General features: G+C 48.6%; 2 protein-coding genes across 6 annotated transcripts in view; one reads left to right on the top strand and one right to left on the bottom strand.

The window, feature by feature from the left end:
* The window catches only part of ADAR (adenosine deaminase RNA specific), a 47,794-nt gene extending 35,523 nt beyond the window's left edge, over positions 1 to 12,271 (top strand). The window contains exons 6-15 of one of the 5 annotated variants that reach the window (XM_037825859.1): positions 58 to 191; positions 4,118 to 4,343; positions 4,606 to 4,777; positions 5,070 to 5,163; positions 5,915 to 6,037; positions 6,305 to 6,438; positions 8,182 to 8,364; positions 8,857 to 8,969; positions 9,323 to 9,450; positions 9,580 to 12,271. In XM_037825859.1, coding sequence (XP_037681787.1) covers positions 58 to 191; positions 4,118 to 4,343; positions 4,606 to 4,777; positions 5,070 to 5,163; positions 5,915 to 6,037; positions 6,305 to 6,438; positions 8,182 to 8,364; positions 8,857 to 8,969; positions 9,323 to 9,450; positions 9,580 to 9,817 — 1,545 coding nt within the window. In that variant the 3' untranslated portion in view covers positions 9,818 to 12,271. Of the gene's footprint in view, positions 192 to 4,117; positions 4,344 to 4,605; positions 4,778 to 5,069; positions 5,164 to 5,914; positions 6,038 to 6,304; positions 6,439 to 8,181; positions 8,365 to 8,856; positions 8,970 to 9,322; positions 9,451 to 9,579 lie in introns of those variants that run through there. The other 4 variants (XM_037825858.1, XM_037825860.1, XM_037825861.1 and 1 more) reach the window with 4 other exon arrangements.
* On the bottom strand, positions 93 to 25,498 carry CHRNB2 (cholinergic receptor nicotinic beta 2 subunit). The gene is made up of 7 exons (XM_037825862.1): positions 25,141 to 25,498; positions 23,734 to 23,879; positions 23,508 to 23,552; positions 22,685 to 22,794; positions 20,939 to 21,908; positions 17,489 to 17,655; positions 93 to 241 (listed from the first exon to the last, which is right to left on the bottom strand). Exons 1-7 carry the CDS (start codon positions 25,202 to 25,204, stop codon positions 211 to 213), a joined length of 1,533 nt encoding a protein of 510 aa, XP_037681790.1. The 5' UTR covers positions 25,205 to 25,498; the 3' UTR covers positions 93 to 210.
* Positions 25,499 to 25,749: the final 251 nt, after the last annotated feature.

The following is a 25,749-nucleotide window of genomic DNA, read 5'->3' on the forward strand; positions in this document are numbered from 1 at the left end:
CCCGGAGGTGCGAACACAGAATCATTTGATAACTTGGAATCTGTGGTGCCCAACAAGGTCAGGAGGATTGGCGAGCTCGTCAGATACCTGAACACCAACCCTGTGGGCGGCCTGCTAGAGTACTCTCGCTCCCACGGTTTTGCTGCTGAATTCAAGCTGGTCGACCAGTCCGGACCTCCGCACGAGCCCAAGTGAGTGTCCCAGTCCTGGTTATAGGCATGCTTCACCGGTTGGGGACAGCCTGTAACCCAGGGTGAGAAAGGATGCACATTAGCGGGAATGACAGGAGGGGCAGGTTGAGAAACATTAGATCGGCCACCTTGAGACTACTGTCACTCTTCGGTGAGCGTGATCCTTTACATTTTTTTTAAACTAATCTTAGTTTTTCATATATATATATCATCCAAACTGATTGAAAAAGTATGCAATGAAAAGTCTCATTTCTATCCCATAAGAAGCTTATATCCCTCCCCAAATCCATGGACTATGATTAGTTTCTTGAGTCCTTCTAGAAATTTCCATACATATACTACCAAATTTTTCTTTCTTTTTGTCTTTTAAACAAAAATAAGTATATATCATATCTTCTATTTTATTCCCTTACACCTTTACTTACCAGAGTACCTTAGAGATGGTTACAAATCATCAAGAGATATAAAAGTCCTTTTGCAAAATGGACACCCATGTACCCACCACCAATTTTAAGAAATAGAATGTTAAGTTACCTTTGAAGCCCCCCACTTTGCATAATTTATTTAACCAACTTCCAGTGACATTTAGGGTGCTTCTGTTCCTGCTATTAGAAAAAACCTCCTGGAATGAATCTCTCCTTGTACTATGTATCTTTGCTTACATGTGCAAAATTGTGGTATAAATTTTCAGAAGTGGAATTTCTAGGCCATGGGTTATGTACATTTTTAAAAGTTTTTAATTTTTCTATATAGGTAATAGAAAAAAGTTCAAAACTAACAGATTCCAAAGGCTCATTTTCAGTCTCCCTTTGACTCTGCTCTCACCTTCTCTCTCTCTCTCATACACACAAGCATGTAATAACTTTACATTGTTTATTATACATGCTTCCAAAGTGTCTTTATATAAATACAAGCAAGTGTAGTTCCCCTTTTTTTACACAGAAAGTACATAATATATGCATTGATCTATAGCTTGCTTTTTCAATTTAACAGTACTGTCTTATCTTGGAAAGCTCTCCATATCACTTTATATTCTTTTGTTTAGCTGTGAACATAGTACTCCAGTATATATGGGTTTATCATGATTTATTTAACCAGTCCCTTGTTGTTGACCACTTGGATTGTTTCCAGACTTTTGCTATTAATAACAGTGCTGTAATGAATAACACATTTATGTACATTTAAAATTGTGGTGGATATTGCTAAATTTTCCTCCAAGGGGATTGTACCAGTTTATGCTTCCACCAACAGTTTATAGAAATGGCTCTTCTCCTATACCTTGACCAATATGGAATCATAGACTTCATTAAGATATTTATTATTTACAATATTAACAGATCAAAGTAGAAAAACCACATGATCTTCTTCAGACATTCCAAAAAGACATTTAGTAAAATTCAACACCCATTCAGATTCAAAAACGAAGCTTTTAATCAAAAAGAAATTTTTGAATACCTCCTTAGCTTGATAACAAATACATGCCTGAAGTCAAAAGACAGCAGTCTAATAGTGTACCTAGACCCATTCCCACACAAGTCAGGAGGAAGGCAAGGATGCCAGTGTCATTGTTGTTTGACATTATTCTGGAATTACTAGCCAATGCAGTCAGTCAAGAGAAAGAAAGAAGTACAAAAAGAAGAAAGGGAGGGTAAAGTTATCATCTGCAGATGATATGATTGTATATACCTGGCATATTCATGAAGAAACTGAAGAAATATTAGAGACAAAAGCAAATTTAGGAAAGTTAGGGGGTGGTGTTTACAAAATATTCTGTAAGAATCAGGAGCTTTTCTGTATATAACAGTAGGCAACTAGATAATGTAATGGAAGAAAATATCCTGTTTACAACAGCTAAAAAGATAAACTACCTAGGCACAGTCCCAATAGAAAGTATATGGGATCTACATTAACTAAAATACTATCAAAGGATATAAAGGAAGACTTGATTAAATGGGGGAAAAATGCTCTCTTATTAGATAGAGAAATCTTTTACAGATAGCAGCTGTCCCCAGATCAGTCTGTATATTTAATGTGATCCCAATAAAAACACCATTAAAATTTACTGTGCAACTAGAAAGCTCATTTCTGAGTTCATATGAAAAAATAAACATGCAAGAATATCTAGGAAAATTCTGAAAAAGAAGCACAATAAGGCATATTGGCCCTAGTAGAAGTTAAAATAGTTTTGTACTGGCTTCTGGAGAGAAAGGCAATGCCTTAAAACCTACCTCCTTCCTGATGTCTAAACACCAGTGACCCAAGATTTAAATGTAAAATAAACAAAGGCATAAAATCACTAGATAAAAAGTGAGGATTTTTTTTAGAGTCCTCTGAGTGGCAAAAGCCTTTCCAATCAAGACAACAAAACGAAATTATAAAATAAAAGACTGGGGAATTTGACTATAAGAAAAATTTGTGTGTGGTAAAAGGACCACTTGAGGGGAAAAAAACCTTCACAATACAGGACAACTGTTCTAGTTTGCTAATGCTGCCAGGATGCAAAACAGCAGAGATGGATCGGCTGTTGTAAAGGGGTTTATTTGGTTACATAGTTATAGTCTTAAGGCCATAAAGTGTCCAAGGTAACACATCAGCAATAGGGTACTTTTACTGGAGGATGGCCAATGGTGTCCCAGAAACCTCTGCTAGCTGGGAAGACACGTGGCTGGTGTCTGCTCCAAAGTTGTGGTTTCAAAATGGCTTTCTCCCAGGACGTTCCTCTCTAGGCTGCAGTTCCTCAAAAATGACACTCTCAGTTGCTCTTGGGGCATTTGTCCTCTCTTAGCTTCTCTGGCGCAAGAGTCTGCTTTCAACAGCCACCTGCAAACTGCCTCTCATCTGCAGCTCCTCTTTCAGCTCCTGGGCATTCTTCAAAATGTCCCTCTTGGCTGTAGCTCCTCTTCAAAATGTCACTCTCAGCTACACTGCGTTCCTTCTGTTTGTCAGCTCATTTATATGGCTCCAGTGATTTAATTATACCCACCCTGAATGGGTGGGGTAACACCTCCATGGAAATTATCCAATCAGAGTCATCACCCACAGTTGGGTGGGGCACATCTCCATGGAAACACTCAAGGAATTACAATCTAATCAACACTGATACATCTGCCCACACAAGATTACATCAAAGAGAATGGCATTTGGGGGGACATAATACATTCAAACTGGCACAACAACCCACAGGCTAATTTCTTAATATATAACGGGTTCTTTTCAATTCTAACAGAAAAACAAAGTATATGAACTGTGCCTTCACAAAAAAAGAAACATAATGAATTATTAACAAAAGAAAAGGCACGCAACCTCACTTTGTAAATCAGATTTACACTTTGACACTGTTCTTACAACATTAGTGACATATTACTATCTAGAATAGTTAATCAGGAAGTGAGTGAGGAAATGGACAGAGCATTAAGAAATGGTGACTCCAAAGGGGGAGAAAGGTATTCCTTTCTCATTTCTGTTTCAGTTAAAAAGAAAGTCCACATTTTTGCTAGTATTTCCTTAAATCCTCTAATACTTGCTAATATTCCTTTAGAATAAAGATAGACCCAGAGACTTTGCAGGCAACCTTACCTAGTCAGAATCTAATAGCGTGATTTTATCATAATCAGTTTTAGTCACCTTCAATTTATTGCAGGTGATACTGGTCTTCCATTTACAGTAGTGACAGAAATTTTCCCTTTTAAATGTGCTTATATTTCAAAAGAGATATTTTAGAGAAAAATAATAAGTAATAGTACAAGTGACGTTTGTATCTAGCAGAAATCATGTTGTGATTCACGAATGACCAGTCTGGGAAATGCCTGTTCAGAAACAGCTGTCAAGAGGGATGAGTCCATGTTTACAAGACTGGCCAAGAGTCTGTTCCTGAACAGCTATCCAGGTCTGGTGCTTGACTTTATCCCTTGCTTCTCATCCCAAAGGTTTGTTTATCAAGCAAAAGTTGGTGGTCGCTGGTTCCCAGCTGTCTGTGCACACAGCAAGAAGCAAGGCAAGCAGGAAGCAGCAGATGCGGCTCTCCGGGTCTTGATTGGGGAGAACGAGAAGGCAGAACGCATGGGTTTTACAGAGGTAACCCCAGTGACAGGGGCCACTCTCAGAAGAACTATGCTCCTCCTCTCAAGGTCCCCAGAGGCACAGCCAGAGACAGTTAAGATGTCTACTTTTGGTGCTTTCTTTTTTTGGGGTCCTGCTAACTCCTCTCTGGGTGGAGTTGGTGCTTAACTAGCTATCCTGTGAATTATTCCTAGGCTTTAATATTGGCCTCAGTAGAGCATATAACTGGAACATTGGTGTGAGAGGGGAATAGATGACTCACAAGTCAAGTAGAGATTGATCTGCCTGCTCACTCTGAAATAAGATGGGCACAGAATTGGCTCCATGGTCTTGACATGGCCTCCTGTCCCCTCAGCTTCCTCTCACTGGCAGCACCTTCCACGACCAGATAGCTATGCTGAGCCACCGGTGCTTCAATGCTCTCACGAACAGTTTCCAGCCCTCCTTGCTCGGCCGCAAAATCCTGGCTGCCATCATCATGAAGAAAGACCCTGAAGACCTGGGTGTTGTGGTCAGCCTGGGGACAGGTAAGGGGAAGCTCTGAAACATGTTTCCCCAGCCATCTGCCTCCCTGATATCTGGAAGCAGGCCCTTCTTATTCTCTCCTGGAGGTCCATGTGAGTGAGTCTAAGGTGGGGAGAATCTTACGGTTCACTTGAGCTAGTTAATTCAGAGTGGGGAATGAGTCCTCATTTCCTGTGGAATCAAGGACCTGATAAATTGAAGCTGTTTTACCTTAGCCTTAAGAACAAATAGCCTCTATCCTATTCATCATCATTTTCGTTTAAACATTTACTTTTCCTTCAAACCCCTTTCCAGGGAATCGCTGTGTGAAAGGAGATTCTCTGAGCCTAAAGGGAGAAACCGTCAATGACTGCCATGCGGAAATCATCTCCCGAAGAGGCTTCATCAGGTGAGCAAGCACCTGAGCTGGTGCTGGGTGCTGGCCACCAGCCACCTAGTTGTGCAGTGAGCACCACCTCTCTGCCCTGCCCCTCCTGCTGGCCCAGGGCGCTGCACTCAGACACGTGGCCTAAAAGCCCCCCAGAGCATGCAGGTCATCGACCCGCCAGTATCAGTCTTTGCTTTTAACTCGTCCACTTGAACCTGTCGTACGGAATCAATCCCCTCTGTGACCCAGGTTGCATGCCCCCTATTTGGCCTATTTTTAAGTGCTCCCCCTTTTTGGCAAACTCTGCTTCATACCCTTTTTTAAAAAACACAAAAGACCTCTAGGTCCTCAGGGTCTTCTTGGAGATGAGGAGGCAGCCTTCCACCTCCATTTGAGGATCTATAAACGGCCCCACTGCCCCACCAGCTTTCTCTTCCGGTTTACCTTTAATTTATGAAGGGAGAGACTCAAGGAGAAGCAGCAGCCTCCTTAGTCCTTGAATCAGTTTGTTCTGCCCTAGGATCCCTGTAGCCTCCATACTGGGGAGTCCTTGACAGAAGTGAAACTGACCAGAAAGACTAGCTTTTCTTTATGAAACTCTGAGGTCTTCCATAGAGAATTTCCACCACTCTGGACCTCTTTCAACCCAAGAAACTGAAAGATCTGCACCATTAAGGCTTTGCCTTACTTGGGGCTCAGATAGAGGTTGGATTATAGAAAAAACTACTACTACCAAAATTGAATCTGTCTTAACTGGACTTTGTCTTTATAGGTTTCTCTACAGTGAATTAATGAAATACAACCCTCAGACTGCAAAGGATAGTATATTTGAGCCTGCTAAGGGAGGAGAAAAGCTCCAAATAAAAAAGACTGTGTCATTCCATCTCTATATCAGGTCTGTACAGTCTCCCAAGGTTGGGTATCTGAATGCACTCCTGGCCCAGTAAATCAGACCATATTTGCTCAACCACACTCAGCTCTGTGTTTGAGGTACATACGCTGGTATAGAATGACTTTCACACACTTCTACTCTCCTCCAGTATTCCAAGATAGGTTTCAGAAAAAGTCCATTGCTTCTATCACATCTGATTGTTTTGGAGCCCCAGGAAATTGGTGGGAAGTGTCTGCACAGGTGGGTTTTAACGATGCCCCTGTTTTGCAGCACGGCTCCATGTGGAGATGGTGCCCTCTTTGACAAGTCTTGCAGTGACCGTGCGGTGGAGAGCACAGATTCTCGCCACTACCCTGTCTTTGAGAATCCCAAACAAGGCAAGCTCCGCACCAAGGTGGAGAATGGTGAGTGACACGGCCTCCCTCCTCCCCACAAAAATGCTTTGCAAGGCCCCTGGCTGATCACAGGGATGAGGATACACCTGCCGGTTTTCTGCCTTTAGTTGCTGGGGTGTGAAGGTGTGGTTTACAGTGGGAGAGAAGATACAGTTATGGAGAGGTCTGCAGGCAGATGAGGATTCCATCTTGAACTTGTTAGTCTGGGAGACCCAGGCGATCTCCCAATCAAATGGAAGGTAGAGGTACCATCTGGAGCTCAGAGGAGAGAACCCGGTTGGAAATAAAAACTGAGGAGTCAGTCCTCCTATAAATCCTCCCAAAGATTTACAGCCATGGAAATGGATGGGATCACCTGGAGAGAAGATGAGAGACTGAAATGATAGTGATGCAGGGCCAAGCCCTGAGAAGGTGGCAGATAAGGATCTTAAGGGCCTGGTTCCCCTCCTGTCTGCTGATTCTCCACCTTGTCTACCTGCTCCTTCCAGAGCCCTCTGATACTTCCTGACTGTCTCCTCATGTACACTCTGTTCCCTTCAGGCTGTTCTTCAATAGTCATCAGAGTGATCCTCAAACATAAATCAGATCATGTCACTCCCCTTCTCAAAATCCTCTGGTGTAGACAGTTACCAGATGGCCCAGCAATTCATTCTTAGGTATTTTACCAAAGAGAAATGGAAATGTCTGTCCATGCAAAAACTTATACACAAATGGTCATAGTAGCATTATTTATAATAGCCAAAAAGTGGAAACAACCCAAATGTCCCACCAAGTGATGAATGGATAAACCAAATGTGCTATATCTATGCAATGGAATATTATTTGGCTGTTTTAAAAAAAAAAATGAAGAAGTGCTAATATATGTCACGACATGGATGAACATTATGAAAACGTTTTGCTAAGTGCAGGAAGCCAGTGACAAAAGACCATATACTGTATAATTCCATTTATATGAAATGTCTATGGCAAATCCATAGACACAAAAAGTAAGTGAGTGGCTGTCTGGACTGAGGCTGGAAGGGAAAGGGGGAGAGAGTCTTGGGGGTGATGAAATGTTCTAAGAGATATTGTAATGAAGGTAGCACAACTCTGAATATAATAAAAACTACTGAATTGTGTGGTAGGTGAATCATATCTCAAGAAAGGTGTGGAAAACAAAAAGCCCTGCAGTGGCTTCCCACTGCATTTGACATAAAAGCAAAACCTGCCACGATCTCCCAGGCCCAGCTCCCAGCCGCATCCCCTGCCCCTTTCCCCATCGCTCAGGTATGCTCCAGTGACCCTGGTCCTCTGTCAGGTCTTGGAATAACCAGACCCCTTGCTGCCTCAGGGCCTTTGCTTTTGCTGTTCTCTCTGAGATACTCTTACTCCAGCTGCTCCTTCTTCGTGTCTCAGCATCCCTGCCTGCTCTAATCCAGGAGGCTCCCGTGCTCTCCTCCCTCACAGCTCCCTCAAAGCCTTCAGAGCACTGTTAACATCTGGAATTCAGATGTATGTATTGGTGCTTACTTCTTCAGTGTCTGTTCTGTTCCCTTTCTATCCCTTCACCCCCATAGATGTTCCATTAGGACAAAGATCTTATTTGTTTTTGCTCACCGTTGTTTCCCAGCACTAAGCATAGTGGATGCTCTGAAATACATGATGAATGAATGAATGTGTAGCCTCTGGCCCAATCTTAAGAAGTATAAACACCATGCCATGGAATAGTTTGGTTCTGTAACCCCTGGGATCTGACCTGAGTCTCTAACACAGGGGAAGGCACAATCCCAGTGGAGTCCAGTGACATCGTGCCCACGTGGGACGGAATTCGGCTTGGGGAGAGACTCCGAACAATGTCCTGTAGTGACAAAATCCTCCGCTGGAATGTGCTTGGCCTGCAGGGGGCACTGTTGACCCACTTCCTGCAGCCTGTGTATCTCAAATCTGTCACACTGGGTAAGGGACCTGCCTTGGGAGCTGGAACTAGTCTATGCTTCTAGTGCCCAGATCCCAGCAAACTGCATGCTCTGTTGCCAGGCGTTAGCACTTTTCAAAGTGTGCTTGAATTGGTGGTGAGTAATTGATTCTCAGAATCCAGTCTGCTGCAGTAGGATGATCCATTTTAGGCAGCACGCCTAAGTAAAGACTGGCCCAGCAAGTCTTTGCAAGATGAGTTAAAGAAACACAGCACTTTAAAACTGCAGTGTCTTTGTTTCCTTATCTCTACAGTCCTTGACCTTACCTGGAACCTTACATATTTTGCTTAAATATTGATGATCCCATGTATATCCTGGGAAGCCATAATCAGAAGGTGCTTCTAACCCGGCAGCTGTTGCTCTGTCCTGACAACTCTGTTTTGTTTGCCTTCAAACTCCCCACACACCTCTGACTCTTAATAGTACTTGGTGCAAACACAGGTGTATACATTTTTTTTTCCCTTGTACCCAGGTTACCTTTACAGCCAAGGGCATCTGACCCGTGCTATTTGCTGTCGTGTGACGAGAGATGGGAGTGCATTTGAGGATGGACTACAACATCCCTTTATTGTGAATCACCCCAAGGTGCTACAACCCCATTCATTTTCCCCTTGACCTTTTTCTCCTCTTTAAGCAATCCTGTCAGCAGGGCAGAACTGTATGCTTATGGGCAAGGGGAGCCTTAGTTGGTGTCCCAAGAATTTATCCTTTCCTCCTTATAGATGCCCAAGGTTTTTCTTCTCTAGGTCGGAATTAATTCGAATAGAAGTGGAGTTAGTATGTCTAGATCCTACTTAGTCTTAACCAAGCCAGATCCTAAATAAGGGGGAAAGCTTGTGACTCTGCAGTCCCTCTTTACTTTGTGTCTTGAGTCCCTGCTTTGGAATCTTGTTCCTGAAAGGTTTCCATCTTTCTCCCACTGCTCTTGGGATTCCTAGGTCGGCCGAGTCAGTGTATATGATTCCAAAAGGCAATCCGGGAAGACGAAGGAGACAAGCGTCAACTGGTGCTTGGCTGATGGCTATGACCTTGAGATCCTGGATGGTACCAGAGGCACAGTGGACGGGTAAGGAGCTGGGAGAGCACAGTGAAAGCAAAGCTGTCCTTCCTGCAACTCAAAGGCTACATCACGCTTTTGGCAGTCTTAAGAGCTCCCTGCCCTGCCCGGCAAATAACAACTGCTTTTATTTTCCAGACCCCAGAATGAATTGTCACGGGTCTCCAAAAAGAACATTTTTCTTCTATTTAAGAAGCTCTGCTCCTTCCGTTACCGCAAGGACCTACTTAGACTCTCCTATGGTGAGGCCAAGAAAGCTGCCCATGACTATGAGACAGCCAAGAACTACTTCAAAAAAAGCCTGAAGGACATGGGCTATGGGAATTGGATAAGCAAACCCCAGGAGGAAAAGAACTTTGATTCCTGTCCAGTATAGTGTGATCCAGTGACTGACTGACTGGGGGTGTCTCACGCAGGCTGTCGCATTCCTCATCACACTGGTCAAAGTTTTGTTTTGTCTTTTTTCTCCTTTTTAAAAATGGAAACAGAATTGCTCATACTGAGAACTCTGGGTACCCATTTATCTTGCTTTCTTTGGGATTGCTAGGCTGGGCCTGGCCAGGCCCCTTCTGTTTTCCCAAGTTAAGAGGCAGAGACTTAAGGGAGAGAGAAAGGGATTCTTTCCACCTAATGCATAAGCAGTCGCTAGGCACCTGCAGCCTCTTAAATTTTGTTTTGTTTTGTTTTGTTTTTTCCATTTCCTTTAAGTTTATGTTTGCTACCTTGACTTCTTATGGTCTCGATTAGGTTCCAGTCAACTCTATGTGAATCATGCAGGGACTGACAGTTTCATTTGTGGATTGTGCAGGCTTCTACTGCCTCTTCCCTTCTGAAGCTCCTCCTTTGTGATCAAGTTTCTCTTTTTCCCCCCAAGAGGGTAAAGAAGTGAACTTAAAGTATTTGGTGAAACATTTACAAGGGCAGGAGTTTAAAACTACAGTCAGTTAATTACTGGTGCCAATGGAAGTGTGTGATCGGAATCTGCAGATAACTGCTCAGTGATCTTCGGATCTTGCACTTTAGCCAGCTTAGAAGGGGCCAAGAGGTAGGGAAACCTGCTTCTCAGGAAGTGCATCCCTTTCCCAGGCAGCAAGGAGATCTAGAACCAGCCAGCTGGGCTAAAGGAGGCTTCCCTCTGCAGGGATGACACCAGCCACTTCCCAGAGCATGTTGCGAGGCTCCCAGCTGCGCCGCCTCCTAAAGCATTCCTAGAAGCTTCCCTGCCAATGGGGTAGGAGGGCCATAGACCTCAACCATCTGGTATGAAAAAAAAACAGAACGGATCCTAGAGGGCAGATCATCTCTGCTCAGATAATCAGGACTTGTCAAGATTAAGAGGAAAAAAAATCATGTTGGGTCAGATCACTGTTCCACTCAGCATATTTCTCATAACAGTGACACCACAGGAAGTTTTGGGTAAATTAGGAGATTTTAAAAGAATGCCATAGATGTTGATTCTCAACTGCTACAGATAACCTGTAATTGCACAGATTTAAAAATTCAGACATGTTTTTCCACTTATCCAAGTGCTTTTATTTTGCAAGAGGCCTCTGAAGTTGGTACATAGGCAGAGCACAGACTGAGGGTACTCTTCCCCTGCCTGTGAGGGTACAACCAACAGGGCAGTGGCTGGTGAGAGGGCAGGTGGTCCTAACCCTCTGGGAGGGAAGCCCTCTGTCTGCACCTGACTCTTGTGGTCAGAGCCTTTGGCCTCTCCGTGGAGTCTGGCTCTCGGGAACTACTAGGCTCTGCTGCCCCCAGGACCCAGCCTTGCCTTTTGCTTCTTCTGTGAACATCAGCCATGTGCCCTCAGGTGATTTTTCCATCCCTCCCCCATCCCCAAACTTCTCACTGGTTCAACCGTCTGCCTGCCCCATGTCTTTAACAGTAGATACATCCACGCACACACATTTATTCTTTATAGCTATTGTACCCTCTGTCTTTTTGACCAAAATAAGAAAACCTAAGTTTTTAAACTACACTAAGGATGTCTTTGCAGAACACCAAACTGTCCCAGGGAAATAATAGGGAAACAGTGCCTGTCTTCTGGGGTGAAAAGGGTTGCGCTTCTTGGTTGTCTGCATCTGCTGAAGACATTAATTCAGTCTTGCCCCCAACCCCCATGTGGGGCAGAGACCTTGTGGTTCCCAACCATCAGAAGGAAGCTTATCCCCTCGGTTCTGCAGCCTCGAAGGCTACCACCTACTGATTCCCTGGAATGTTTGGTGTCGGGTCTGTCTCTGGCATTAGAATCTCCTGCAGAGCTCGGGCACAGGGGCTCCCAGAAGATCAGAGTCCCCACCCCCACCCCAATCTTACTAGCAAACTTCCAGTATTCTTTCTGCTGAGGAAAGAGAACAAGGTGTCTCTGAGCTCCACGTGTCCACTGGAAATGAGCCTGTGTCAGGCCCTGAACCACTGTGTCCCCCATGCCCGTAGTCACACAGGACAGAGATGGCAGAGCTCCTACCCAGATAGTTCTGTTCACTTTTTTTGGTCAAATCTTTGTTTTTAATGAGCAGGACCCCACCCCCCTTTTAATGATTTTTGTAGTTGATTTGTCCGAATTGGGCTCTCGTACATTGTTTGAATAATCACTTGTAAAAGTGGTCGCTGCCTCAAGCTATTTCCTTTACTCACATTTAAGGGACTTTGTTGGTTTTAGGAGTTGTGGTAGTGACTCCGAGAGCAGCATGGGGAAGAGCCAACTGGAGATCTGGGTATCACGATGGCTGCGTCATTTTATAATTCCGCTTTTGTGTGTCCTGCAATATTATTGACTAACAGTATACATTCCTCATAAATAAAAAAAGAAGAGTCTGACTTGTTAGAAAGCCTCAAGTCTTGGTCTCTAGGAGGAGAGGTGAAAGTGGGGACAGAGGAACCCATGGGACCCGGCACCAGCTGCACCTGATTTCGGGAGCCCTGGGAGAAGGTCATCGCCCTGCTCACCTGAAGGAGCCATTCCTAAGGGCCTCCCTGGGCAGCTGAGCTCATGTCTGGGTGGTGTGGGGTACATCAGGCACCCTTCATTCATTCCGCAGCTCCATCAGAGCCCACCATTAAATATCTTGTCCCCAGGGACTTGAAAGGCAAGATTTCAAGATGTCAGAATAGGAAAACTTTCTTTGAGATGGTATCACAAACTACTACACAGATACAGATCTTGAGGGGTGTCTTTCCATCTCCACCCCCTTCTCCTATCAGTTTTGCCTGCAGGACTGTGCATATTTGAAGTTAAGTTGCCACCCAGACCAGGACTAACTATATAGTCTTAAGGGGACAGGCCATTTATTGTGTACATAGATAGCATCAAAATATTTCTCCATCCTGAATTTCTCTCAAAGAGAATGCATCACTTTGCACATTATAATTTCCTCCAGGAATTCCACAAGAGCCATCCTTGACCTTTTAAATATGATAAACCAGAGGACATAAAATACCCAATGGTGAGGCTGCCTTCCTCATCTAGGATCTGTTATACAGATGGAACTGAGGCCAGAAGGACTGGTCACATGTTCTGGGGCCCATCAAGTAGGGTTGGGAACTGATTAATACACTGCTGGGTGAACTGAGTTTATATTTTTAAAGACAGTGAAGGATAAGGTCTCAGCCTGCTGTGAGGTCCCAGGAGTCTCAAGCACTTCTGTCGTCTGTCCTCGGGCAGCTCCTCATTCTGCCTGGAGGGGAGTGTAGTACTCAGGTCTTGTAGAGAGGCTGGTTTCCTTAATCCCTAAGGCAAGTGTCCAGACTTGTTTTCTCAAGGAGAAGAGGACTGTCCTTCCCAGCAGCCCACCTCTGGAGGGGACTGGGACGCAGGGCTGCCTCAGGGGCCCTCTGTCTATTGCAGGCCCAGCCATTTGGCCTGTTCTTTTCCATCGGATGAGTAAATTAGACAACAAATCACAATAATTCAACAGCAGACTGTTGAATTACTTGTTTTCTTTAGATTCTTGTAATGTCTTTCACCTCTCATGGGTCCAGTTTACCCAGCACTCTTCCTTTCCTCCATATTTGCCAACCCTGGTCAGAGAGGGTTCCCATCCTCACCCCAAACACAACAGTGACAAGACATCTTTGGATTCTTTACAAGAATCCTGAGTTCCTAATGAGCTTGGCCTGGGGTGAGCTAAACTAGTGCCAGTTTTCCAGGAGTGCAGACGAGGGAGCCCAAGGGCAGTGTGGAGGAGATGGTGTCCCAACAATCCCCAGACCGACAGTCCCTTAGAAACTGGCCTCGAACCTGTTGGATGAATATTAAAAGATGGTCATCTATTCTCCATCTGGTCAGGGCTGGGCAGCAGGAGGCTAGCCAGTACCAGTTGGGGGATGAAGGATGCTATGACATCAGCCCAACTCTGTCTAGATAACAGGCGACAAACAAACCAAGTCCACTCTGGCTTTGGGAGTGAATTCAGAGAAGATCCCAAATCCCCTCGCTTTCCTCCCGAGGAACACTCTTCCTACCTGTCTCCAGGGCCACGGCAAGAGCACGGACAGGCTCTGGAGTCAACCTCAGGTTCCAGGCCCAGCACTACCCTCCAAGTCTTGATTTCTGGTAAAATGGGGACTCCTCTGAAGGCTTTTTGTGAGGAGTAAAGCCAGGGCATTAAAGGAACTGGCCCAGAGCAGACCCTTATTTAGCAAACAGGAGCTAAGTCTGTGTTTGGGAGGGGGTGCAAAACATGGGTCACTGCCCCAAACCCTTGGGAAAGCATTTCCCATTTCCTTAGAGGGAAACAATCTTGTCCTTCCTCTGCAGAAAAATCCCTCTGGGGGACTACCCATGTCTGCTTTTACACGTTCCTTAACTTGGCACCAGCTGCTCCAGTAGCAGACACCTCACTGCTAGGAAGCTACCTCCCTTCCACTGCAATGTCACCTGTCAAAAGCCACTAGTCACCAGCCCATGCTCATATGCATCTTTTCAGACAAAAACGGTGATCAGACTGCCTGTGGTCTTGCCATCTCTGAAGGAAATAAGCCCAACTCATTTCCTCACTGCCTACCTTTCCCTGGGTTTCAATCCCATTTCTCTCTCTCTTCAGACCCACAGCCTCAGGGCCTTGCCCAGCACTGAGCTGGGTACCTGATTCTCTCCAGAGACAGCCCTGCCACAGAGGGGCCAAGGAGCTTCTCTGACAGTGCCAAGGGAAGGACATAAAACCCAAGAGTGGAAGAGGCTACTTCCCTAAAGCTTTCAAGTGCTCTTGCGGGTTCAAAGTCCACACTGACACGTGGTAATGCCTTGCCACATAATGGAACCATCTCTCATCCACCTTTGTCTTTCCCTCTTCCCCTGTTGTGATGATCTACAGAGGGCTGCACCCAGATAGAGGAAATGACAGTGCCCCAGGGACCCCTGAATACCTGAGCAGTGGGACCCTGCCCAGTCAACCCCTCCATGTACATAACCCCTCTCTTCCTAGCTGCCGTCCTCAGCCAGTTCTGTGGCCCCATTTACAAATGACCTTATACAAGATCAGACAGCAAACAGTCCTTATGTGTCAAATGGGTCATGGAAAGGAGTTGGAGTAGCTGCTGTTCGACATAACCTTTAGCACTCTTTGGTGACTCACTTGGGCAACAGGCACTTGCAGGAACTGCTAAAAGCAAGTACAGCCCCAGGAGCAGTGGCCAGGGCCTCCCAGCAGCCCAGGCCTGGGGAGGAGCCTGGGAGAGTGGAAGGAAGGACCTCAAGCCCACCACCCTACCTGCCAGAGGAAGGGATTATTTCCAGTTGCTGTTCCACGTTCTGTGAATACAGGCAACTCCCAGTTCTTCGTGCTGCTAGAGGGGAGTTTCCATGGTGCAGACACACACCTCCCCCAGGAGCCCGTTCTGGCAGGTGGGGAAATGTATGAGGCATATCTCCTGCAGCTGCTGACTTAACATCCCAATGAGGGTCTTCCATGACCTGGGGTCCCTAAGCATACACCTGGCTTGGGGCGGGGGCTGGGCACCCAGAAAGGGGATCAGGGCAAGGCAAGGAGCTCAACTAAGAAACGGAATGAAACTTTGCTGAGAAGGCTCCGGAAGAGAGGACACCTTTTAGACACACCCGAGCAGCCCCTGTAGTGTTCCTTACCAGCTGCTCCCCCCAGCTACCTGCTTCCCCAGATCTGGGCCCTATTTGAAGGGACTCGGTTTGCTCAAGGAAGAGCTGGGGGTACAGGTGGGTCTGGGAGGGAGGCTGGCATGACAGGTGACCACATCGTCACTGGCTGTGATCGCCTCTCAGGCTCAACCTTCAGGAAACATCCATTCCATGCCAGGTACAGCACTAGGCTTATTTTCAAACATCGATTCATCCCCACAGCAACCCCACAGAGATGGCATTACTATCCCTATTTTATAGAAAGGAGGCTGAGGCCTAGGAAAGCAAAGGGACTTGTTGGAGATGGCTCAGTGATTAAGTGGCAGAGCGAGGACAAGAATCCAGACTCTGTGATCCCCGTCCTCTGCTTTTTGCCTACGCTGTGTGTCTCCTCCCACCCATCGGCACCACACCCCCACCTCCACTGTGCCTGGTACAAGCAGGAGTCCCAGCTGGTTCCAGAGAAAACAGCCCATGTCAGGCCAGTCCCCTTGGGTGCACTTGGCAGAACGACCCCTCTGTGACCTGCCATCTGCTCCCTGGTGCTGAGCACAGGCTGGGACCACAAATCAGAGCCAGTCAAGTATGGGGCGGGGGGGAGGGGGGCTGTCAGGAGGTCCCTTAAGAGGCCTGTTTCCTGCAGTAAAAGGCGAGGTGGCCTCAAACTGACCCCAGGAGCAGGGTCAGGATGCAGCCTCCAGGGCCCACAGGGCGGGAAGCTGAAGGCTGTGATTTTTGGGGGAGCCACTGGCAGCAGGGGGCAGAGGAGAGAGCCAGAGCAGGAAGGATGGAACCAGGAGAGAAGGACAAAAGCAGGAGCAGTGCTGCTGTGGCAGAGTCCAGCCATTTGCTCCTGGTTCAGCTGGGCCCCACAGCTGCTCTCTCCGGTCCGGCCCAGCTATACAGCGGGCAGAAGGGCTGGATCTGCTTAAAGCTAAAATCCTTAGTTTACTTCCTTCAAACAACCAGTCGATGCAACGTGGGAAGAAAAACAGGGCACCTGTCAGACGGCTTTCATGGCCGGGAGGAAGGGTTAGAGAGCCCGTCCAGCTTGTCTCCCACTCTAACACAGCTCGTGTTGGAATCCATGACTGTAAAGGGTTCTTCCAGCCCCAAAAGCCAGTGAACTTGCACTTCTCACACAGCTGAAGGGTGAGCTCAGGCTCCAAGCAAGTCATCAAAAGACTCAGCGCTCAGAGACCACATCCTCCACAGCCTGAGATCAAGGGAGGAAGGAAGGAAGGAGAGGGAAATCTAGGGGAGGCAGAGAACTCTCCATCAGGCAGAAAGGGGCCTGGAGTTGGGTTCTGGAGCCCTTAGAAGCAAGGGGCTGTGGGCTTGAGGTGGAAGTCTCCCCCAAGAGTCTGTGCCCTCGGCGCTGGGCTTGGTCCACTGGGCAGGAACCTCTGCCCACCGAGAGGCCTACCTCACGCAGCTGCTGTCTCCTCAAGCAGGAACAGATGCCAGGTCCCACCAACCTCCTCTCCTCTTGCCCCTCTCTCTGAGCCACGTCGTGTCAGGCCAGCCCAGCACAGAGTCAGGGCCCCGTCCCTCCCCTAGTCCAACTGCCTCTCCTCCCATACTCCCTTTCTCCCATGACTTGGAGGCAGCAGATGATTTTGCCCCCTTCTCGGCCCCTGCCCCATCACACTCTCCTCAGGATGGAAGGGTCTGACCTCTCAGCCTTCACCCTCCACCGTCAATGCCCTTGCCTGGCTTGGCACAAGAGGAGAAGGAAGAGGAGTGGCGGAGACATGATGCAGCTGGGCTGGCCTCCGGTTGGAGCTGGCTGTATGTGGGTGGCGGTGGGGGGTGGGGCTCCAGGTGAAGTAAAAGGATGGATCTGTGGGGACATTGCCCCACTTCCTCGTAACTCACTCATCCCTCCTCCACCCAGTGCACCACAGAGGGCAAAGGGATGAAGGAGCACGGAGCTGGGGAGGGTCTCACTTGGAGCTGGGAGCCGAGTGGTCTGAGTGGAGGAAGGTGGTGGTGGTGTAGTTCTGGAAGAGGGGCTGCAGGAACATGCCGATGGTGCCAAAGACACAGACGAAGACAAAGATCCAGAGGAACAGGCGGTCAATCACCATGGCAACATACTTCCAGTCCTCACTCACCTGGATGGAAGAGATGGAGGAAGCCCAGGTGTCAGTCACATGATAGCAGATGGGAATGGACAGGGTATAAGCAGGTTTCACCACACACACACCCTACTCCTCTCTCTCGGTGACTCCAGAGTGACCTGTCTAAAACATGGTTCTGATCTTGCCTGCTTAAAAGCCTCCAGTGACTCTACTACCTTTAGGACTTATCCAGATTCCCAAGTCTGGAATCAAGACCCACACATGACAAATACAATCCTCTCCCACCCTAAAACCCAGACTTACCAAACCCCAGTGTTTCCTCTCAGGTCTCTGTGCCTTTGGGTTTTCTTTGTGCCTAGAATTCCTGTTCCTTTTTTTACTACCTGGTGAACTCTTATGCATCCTTCAAAACCCAAATCAAATGTTGCTCCCTCAGTAAGACTTCCTTGTCTCCACCCAACCACCAGTCAGAATGTATCCCTGGTTTCAGAATGTCCCCTCTGGTTTCCCTGAGCACTGTGTACACATCTCCATCACAGTATTTTTGCTGCAGTATACTGTCATTTCAATTTGTATGTCTGTCTCCACACTAAGGTACAAGCTCCTGAACTAAAGGGACCCTGTCTGATTCATCTTTGTAATCCAGGCATCTGAAATATAGCATGTCCAGTAAATGGGTGTTGAATTAATGAATGAATAAGCTCCATCCAACAGCACCACCTTGGGCAAGGAGGCCTAGGTTCCAGCAGTGAACAAATCAGTCAGAAGATGATACCCTCTGTGAGGTTGAGAGCTAGCCACAGCGCCCTCGGAACTGTTCCACTCCCTGAATCTGGGTCTTTGAACACATGGTAGCCTGGGGCCTGGTCAGTTTGAGAGATGGGGAGAGGCAATTGCTTGCCTTCATTTAGTAGGAAGCTGAATAATCACTCATTCATGTCTCAGTCGGGCCTTCCATGTACCTGGCACCATGCTACACACTGGGGACACAGCTAAGAGCAGGACAAAAACATCTTGAGCTTTACTGTCTACTGAGGGAGATGGACACAAAAATAAGAATAAAATAATTACACACTGGTAGGTGCTTATAAAGAAACAAAGGACTGAGATAGAGAAATGGAAAGGAAGATATCATTTAGAGTGTAGCTTGGGAAGGCCTCTTTGAGGAGGTGATACTTAAGCAAAGATCTGATGATGAGAAGGAGCCAGCTATTACAGGAATAAATTCAAGAAAGAAAAAAGTCAGAGAAACTCAAATTGAGGGACATTCAACCAGCCTGTACCAAGAGTACTTCAAAAATGTTAACACCATAAAAGAAAAGCTGAAAACTATTCCAGATTAAAGGAAACTAAAGAGACACGTTGACAACTAAATGCAATTTGAGATCCCAGAAAGGAGTGGAATGCTATGAAGGACAGTACTAGGACAATTGGCAAAATTTGAATACAGACCATGTATTAGATAAACGTATTGTATTGATGCTAAATTTCCTGAAATAATCACTGAAACAACATTATGCAAAGGAATATTCCTATTCTTAGGCGATACATGCTAAAGTATTTGGGATAAATGGTCACAATGTCTGCAGTTTACTCTCAAATGGTAGAGCAAACAATAATAGTAATAATAATTTTTAAAAAGTTATAGGAGAAGGGCATTCCGAGGAAAAGGACTCATATGTGCAAAGGCCCTGTGGCAAGAAAGAGCATGGCATGCTAAGGACATCAAATATGTAAGTCAGTGACCTGCACAAGGGAGATGGGACAAGGTGAGGCGGTAAGACATTGTCTATTCCGATGGAGGAGTGCAGGAGCAGAATTGGGGAGACTTTTAGGAGACTCAGTCCTGGTTCGGGCAAGAGCTAATGGTAGGGAGGTTGATGGCAAGAAAAAGATGAAGCCGAGATGTATTTTGGAGGTTGTGCTCACAGGACAGGACTTGCTGATGACTTGGATGGTGGAGGAAGTGAGAAAGAGATGAATCAAGGATGACTACTCCAGGTTTTTAGTCTGGACTATTGGAAGGATAGTGATGTTATTTACTAAAAGATAAGGAAACTGGGGGAGGAGCAAATTGATGGTGAGGATGTAGATCAAGCACTCCGTTTGGACATGTTATGTTTGAGAGCCAGTGAAGCATCCAAGTAGGTCACTGCACCCTCAGCACCTAGCTCAGTAAATGCACAAAAATAAATGGACTGCAGCAGGGGAGGTGGAGGCAGTGACTCAGCTGCTGAGCCCCTGCATTCCAGCACCCTCTACTTGACCTCAGCCGGCTCTGGGACCCTGGCCCCCATCTCTTCCAGCTTCCTGCCCCCCTTCCTCTCTCAGGATCACAAACCGACTCCCTGGCCTAAGCCCCAGCCTGATCTCCTGACCTCCCGGGGGCCAGAAGCAGGAGGTTCTGAAATCCCCGGCCCACAAACGGTTGTGCAGAAGCCCGCCATTCCTTATCCCGCAATCGGAATGGCAGCGTTTCAGCAGAAATCTGCCCGGTCACCATGGCAACAGCTGAGTCTTGCCAGGAACCAGCCAGCTACCTAGAGACGGACCTGGGGCGGAGGCAACCGCAGACCGGAAATGAGTCCAACCTGCGGGCGCAATGCTCAAGCAGTCCCCTCTCAGGGAGCAGCTGCAGGAAAAGCTGGGTTTGCAGGAAGCCAGGGGGCCGGGTCCCAGGAGCCTCTCCTCCACCCACTCCACCTTCATGAATATCTCACGAGGCCGCCCCCAGGACCCAGAAGAGCAGAAAAGGGATATTGGTTTGGGACTCTGCCTTCTAGGCGGAGAGCAGGCTTCCGGAACCTTTAAACACGCCCTCCCGACCCCCGACTCCCACTCACACACACACACACACACCTTTTACTGCCCTCAATTTTGCCCCTCGTGGGGCACACAAAGAACTTGTTTCCGGTTGTGCTAAGAGCTACAGACCAACAATACAAGGATTTGGGAACGCAAGAGGCGGGGAGGGGCTCTCGTGATCTCGATCACAGACCAACTGCAACCCCACAAGTGCTTCCTCCTGTTCCAGGGCGCCCATCTGACACTAAACAATGCCCCAGCAGAGGCATTTCGCCCTAGATACTAGTCCTCAGGAAGCCGCAAGGTCATCCTGTGCGGACCCCAATTTAGCAGCGCCACCTCCAGGAAGCCAACTATGGCCCCTACCTGCAGCATCAGGCCTGACTTACATTTCCCGCTCCCGCAATCCTATCAACTTTGCGAGTCTAAGGAACGCGGCTATGTTCCATATACCTGGGAGCCCTGGCAGCTTGCATATCTTACGCCCTGTGTCCCAGCCCGCCGCACTCACGCTCTGATCGTCGTCCTCACTCCCCATGTGGTCGGCAATGAAGCGCACGCCATCCACCGCTTCCCGCAGGCCGCAGCTACACTGGCCCCCGGCGCGCCCCGGGCCGGCTGCCAGCGCAGGCTCAGCCCCGAAGGCCCGGGCCAAGCCCTGCACAGACGCGCGGTTGACGAAGCACGTGCAGGAGTCGGCCTCCGGAGGCTCGCGAAAGAGAGCGTCGGCGCCCTCTCGCTGCCGCTGGCGCCGCCGCAGGCGCAGGCGCTGGCGGGCGCAGTGGTGGCGCGGTTGCTGCATGAAGAGCAGCGCGGGCAGCTTCTCCAGGAAGACGACCTTGACCCAGGGCGCCATGGTGTGCGTGGTGGGCGAGCGGTGGTGCACGTTGAGCACGCACACGCTGGTGACGATGGAGAAGGTGACGAGCACCATGGTGAACATGAGGTACTTGCCGACGAGCGGCACGTCGAGCGAAGTGGGCGGCACGATCTTGGAGATGAGCAGCAAGAAGACCGTGAGCGCCAGCAACACGGAGATGCACAGCGTCATCTTCTCGCCGCAGTCGGACGGCAGGTAGAAGACCAGGATGGCCAGCGAGGTGATGAGCACGCAGGGGATGATGAGATTGATGGTGTAGAAGAGGGGCTTGCGGCGGATGATGAAGTCGTAGGTGATGTCCACGTAGGTGGAGTCGTCAGGGTTCTCGTTGCGGCGGCCCGGCAGAGCCACAATGTCCCATTCGCCGCTGGGTGTGAAGTCGTCCAGGCTGGCTGCTTCACTCTTGAGCACCAGGTCGATCTCTGTGCGGTCGTAGGTCCACGAGCGGAACTTCATGGTGCAGTTCTGCTGGTCAAATGGGAAGTGCTTTACCTCGATCTTGCAGGCGCTCTTGTAGATGGCAGGCGGCAGCCAGAAGATGCTGCCGTCGTAGGAGACCACAGCGTTGGAATAGAAGGACACCTCGTACATGCCGTCAGCACTGCCACAGGACGGGCACAGTCAGCCAGGGCCCTGGCCTGAGAACCACTCCCTACCGACCCATCAACCCAGCCCTGAGTGGAAGGAAAGGAAAGCCAGAGGTAGACATGGGGGAACCCAGGTCTGAGCAGGCACCGAGCAAGAAGAGGGAAGGGAGTAGGTTGGTGAGGAGTAAGGGTGTCCTGGCCAGGAGGGTGGATGGAGGAAGGGGGAGGACACATCTGCTACTTGTCAGCATTGTGAAAGCTGGTTCCTCTACTTGAGGGCAGAGAGGTTGGGGAAGCTGGGGAGGCCACGCAATGGAGAGGAGGGGCAAGTAGGAGAAGGGGATGGTTCCATAAGTGGAGGGAGGAGGGTTTTTTGAAATGAGAGAGATTATTGCAGGAGAGGGGATGGAACTTGGAGGAGAAACAGGGGCCTCAAGGATTTTTGATCCTGCCCAAGTTTCCAGGAAATCCTATTCTTGAATCAGTTTAGGTATTGGAGACTATCAGTCTTTGTTTTTATCGCAGTCTAGCTCCAAAAACTGGGAGTCCTAAATGACTGCAAGGGGGCTGGTCATGGCCCAAGTCACCTTGGTTGTCCATACTGTATCTCATTGGCCTGGGCCTTAGTGGCCATCTGTTAGTGACTGTGTGTTTGCAGGAAAAAAAAAAAAAAAAAAAAAAAAATTCCCTTACCCTATGAGCTAATTTCTCTTGCTTCCCCGAGGCTCTTTCTCTCTCTGACCACTCCCAGGGTCTTCCCCAGCCTCCCCATTCCCTGTGAGTCACCTACTTGTTGTAAAGGACCACATCTGGGAGCCAGATATGCTTGGAAGGGAGCCGAACTTTTTTCATGTTGTCGAACTCTTCAGGCTTCCAGGTGAGGCGATAATCCTCCCACTCCTGGGGAAGGGAGAGAGGGAGACAGCACTGACCTCTGCCCTGGGACAGGCTTGACATCAGGGACAGGGACAAGATTGAGGGAGCTTTCAAAAGCTAGCTCTTCCCCACCGTGACTTCCCTGCCCAGCAAGTGTGACTCATAAGATACTTTCTCATTTAATTTGCCCATATAAGCCAAGGTATTAATTAGAATCTACATTTTACTAATAAGAAAATGAGTCTTAGAGAGTTTAGCATGTTCAAAGTCATAGAGCTGGTAAGTGGCAGGATTAAAATTCAAATCCAGTTATTCAGGAGTCCAAAATCTACACTTTTCTGCTTCTCCTGAGGAGACTGAGCATGGGAAAAGCACATGCAAAAAAGGAGGGAAGAGTTGGTAAAGGGGGGGAGGAGATGACAAAGTTAAAACGGGTAGAAACCTGAATATTATAGGAAAAACCTCAGACTGACATGTATGTTTAACTACTAATGATATTTTAGACTTTTCTTACCATGTAATGCAATGTTATTATTTAATCATACCTGAACTTCCCAGCTATCATAATGTTTAAGGAAAAAATGTTACCCTTAAAATGTATCCACCATATGGGAAAACTGGCAATGTATTTCATTACTAGTGACATTGTAAATGGGTATAACTCTTTAATGAAGCAAAATATCAAGAAAAAAAAGGAGGGAAAAGAAGGGCAGGGGTGTGGGTAGGAGGAGACTAACCTGAGTCAGCCAGACATTGGTGGTCATGACCTGCTCCCGCTCATGCTGCAGGGAAGAGAAGTTGCTGAGAAGGCCCCTGCCAGCCTGCGGGCCCACTGCCGCCACCCATGACCCTCTCAAGGCCTCCCCAAGCCTTGGTACCTCCAGGGGAGTAAGCATAAATATGCATGCATTCTGGCTGAGTTGACTTCAATAGCTGAACAAAGAGTTTGAGACCCACACTCACCACACTGATGAGCTGGGCTAGTGATACCATGAGCTGTACCGTCACCAGGTCAGAGCCATTGGTGGCTGGGCGGATGAGCTTGTTGTAACGAGAAGGGTCCAGGAGATGTTCCACCAGCCGCTCCTCTGTGTCTGTACTCGAGACCCCTGGATAGGGGAGGGGCAGGAGGTAAGTAAACATGCAAGAAAGGCCCACCCATAATCCCACCGTCCCCAGGCAAGTGGGGCAACCCAGACCCAACCAGGAGGCTATAGCTTCCCATTGCTTCATCCCTAAGGATACTACAAAATGCTTAGGTTATCTATGGAGGCCCCAGACCAAGAACCTCACAAAGAAGACCCTCTGAGACCATTAACCAAGGAGCCCAGACAGAGACCCACAAAGATGCCTCCAGACTGAGAATTCACTCTGCAAGGGTTAGTGGAGACCTGCTCTTCCCTCAAGGGAAGATTTCTGCTTCCATGGCTTTCCCCAGCAGATACCTGAGACTCAGTGAGTGTTTTGGAGGGTGGTGAAAGGGGAGAACAGTTACTTGGGTCACACCACACGTCCTTTCTCCTCAGCACCCATCTATATGTGCAGGTAACATTGAGTGCCTCCATATGTGACTGGCACTGTGACCATCTCCTCACCCACCTCCCACCCACCACCAAAGGTGCTAAGTTGGAATAGAATATTTGAGCTGCCTGAGCTATAGGACCTATAACCCAAGCCCCACATGCACAGGAGCCCACTCCCCATGAGATGGCATAGGGGTGTGGGAAGTCCATTCAGTTGTACATTCCCTTTTTACGTGCCCCTCCATGCATTCTGTCCTCTTCGGCATCTCTGCACTCCCACCCCCACACCCCCGCCAGCTCCGAGCGCTCCTTCCTGGCCCTCATATGTTCCAGGTCTCCTGCCCCATCTTACAAGGGGGTGAAGAGGTCAGTTCTTCCCCCTTCCTGCCTTGCCCCTCTGGCTGACCAGACTTGGGAGTACAATGTGGGGCACAGGAAATGATGGGGATCCAGGGGACTGCTGAACCAGGTAGATTTCTTAAGATAATGTTTCACAAGAAACCAAATGGCATCTCAGCTGTGGTCAGAGTCTGCCCTCTTGCCACCCCAGAAAGCATGGGGAGATCCCCTCCCCACTTCCTGTCTGTGCCCACACCCTCCCCACCACAACTGCCCAGGTTTTAGCTCTTCTTTGCATCACTTACTCCTTCAGATATCTCCTCTTCCCAGTTCAGTCTCCCAGGCACTCCCTCCAGCCCACCGGGTCTCTCCCCTCACCCTCAGCAGGCTCCCCTACCTCTGGGGGTTCCCTCCCTTTCACCTTCCAGCCTGGCTGAGGTGAGACAGAGAGCGGCGAATCTTGGGCCAGTGGCTGGGTTAGAGGAGTTTGACTGGTACCCCTTCTTACCTGGGCACAGCTGAAGGAGACCAAAGCCGAGAAGCAGCGCCATGGGGCCGGAGCTCCAGGCCATGCCGCGGGCATAGCTCGCGGCCTCGCCTAGACGAGCTCAAGCGCGCCGCTGGCTGGACGGCCGCGGGCGGGTCGCTGTCCGTGGTGCTGACGCCGCACCCGCGCCTTCAGCGCCCTGCAGGAGTCCCTGGGCCCAGATGGTGCTCGCGGCTTTTAATGCTGCTTTGCCCGCCGCCGCCACGGTTCCGGGGGCTCAAGAAGCGGGCTGGGAGAAGAAATCAGCTTCTCGCTTAACCTGGAGTGAGCTGGCGGAGGGTCTTCCGGCTTCTCTTCCACAGAATACGATTGGGACAGTGAGTGGGAGGAGCCTCCACCCCGGAGACGGAAGCACCTGATACCAGAAAAAAAAGAGGGGGGGTCTCTCTGGGTGGGATGATCTTGAGCTGGTCCTGCCAAGTTCGGCTGTGCATGCTGAAGAAGGGCGGTGCACGTGACAGTGGAGGAGTTCTGGGGCCCCAGAGTCGGGGCAGGCCATAGAAGGGTCTGGAAAGGGGCAGGGAGCCGGGCGGGAAACTGCAGCGGTGCGAGGGCCAGAATGAGGGAGCA

This window comes from Choloepus didactylus, chromosome 2 (assembly GCF_015220235.1).
Source record: "Choloepus didactylus isolate mChoDid1 chromosome 2, mChoDid1.pri, whole genome shotgun sequence".
Lineage (NCBI taxonomy): Eukaryota > Metazoa > Chordata > Mammalia > Pilosa > Megalonychidae > Choloepus > Choloepus didactylus.

Coding starts and splice junctions, on each gene's coding strand:
- CHRNB2 (XM_037825862.1), bottom strand. CDS start 25,204: ATGGCCTGGAGCTCCGGCCCCATGGCGCTGCTTCTCGGCTTTGGTCTC. Junction 23,553..23,733: donor TAGCCCAGCTCATCAGTGTG/GTGAGTGTGGGT, acceptor TCTTCCCTGCAG/CATGAGCGGGAGCAGGTCAT. Junction 22,795..23,507: donor CCAATGTCTGGCTGACTCAG/GTTAGTCTCCTC, acceptor TCCCTTCCCCAG/GAGTGGGAGGATTATCGCCT.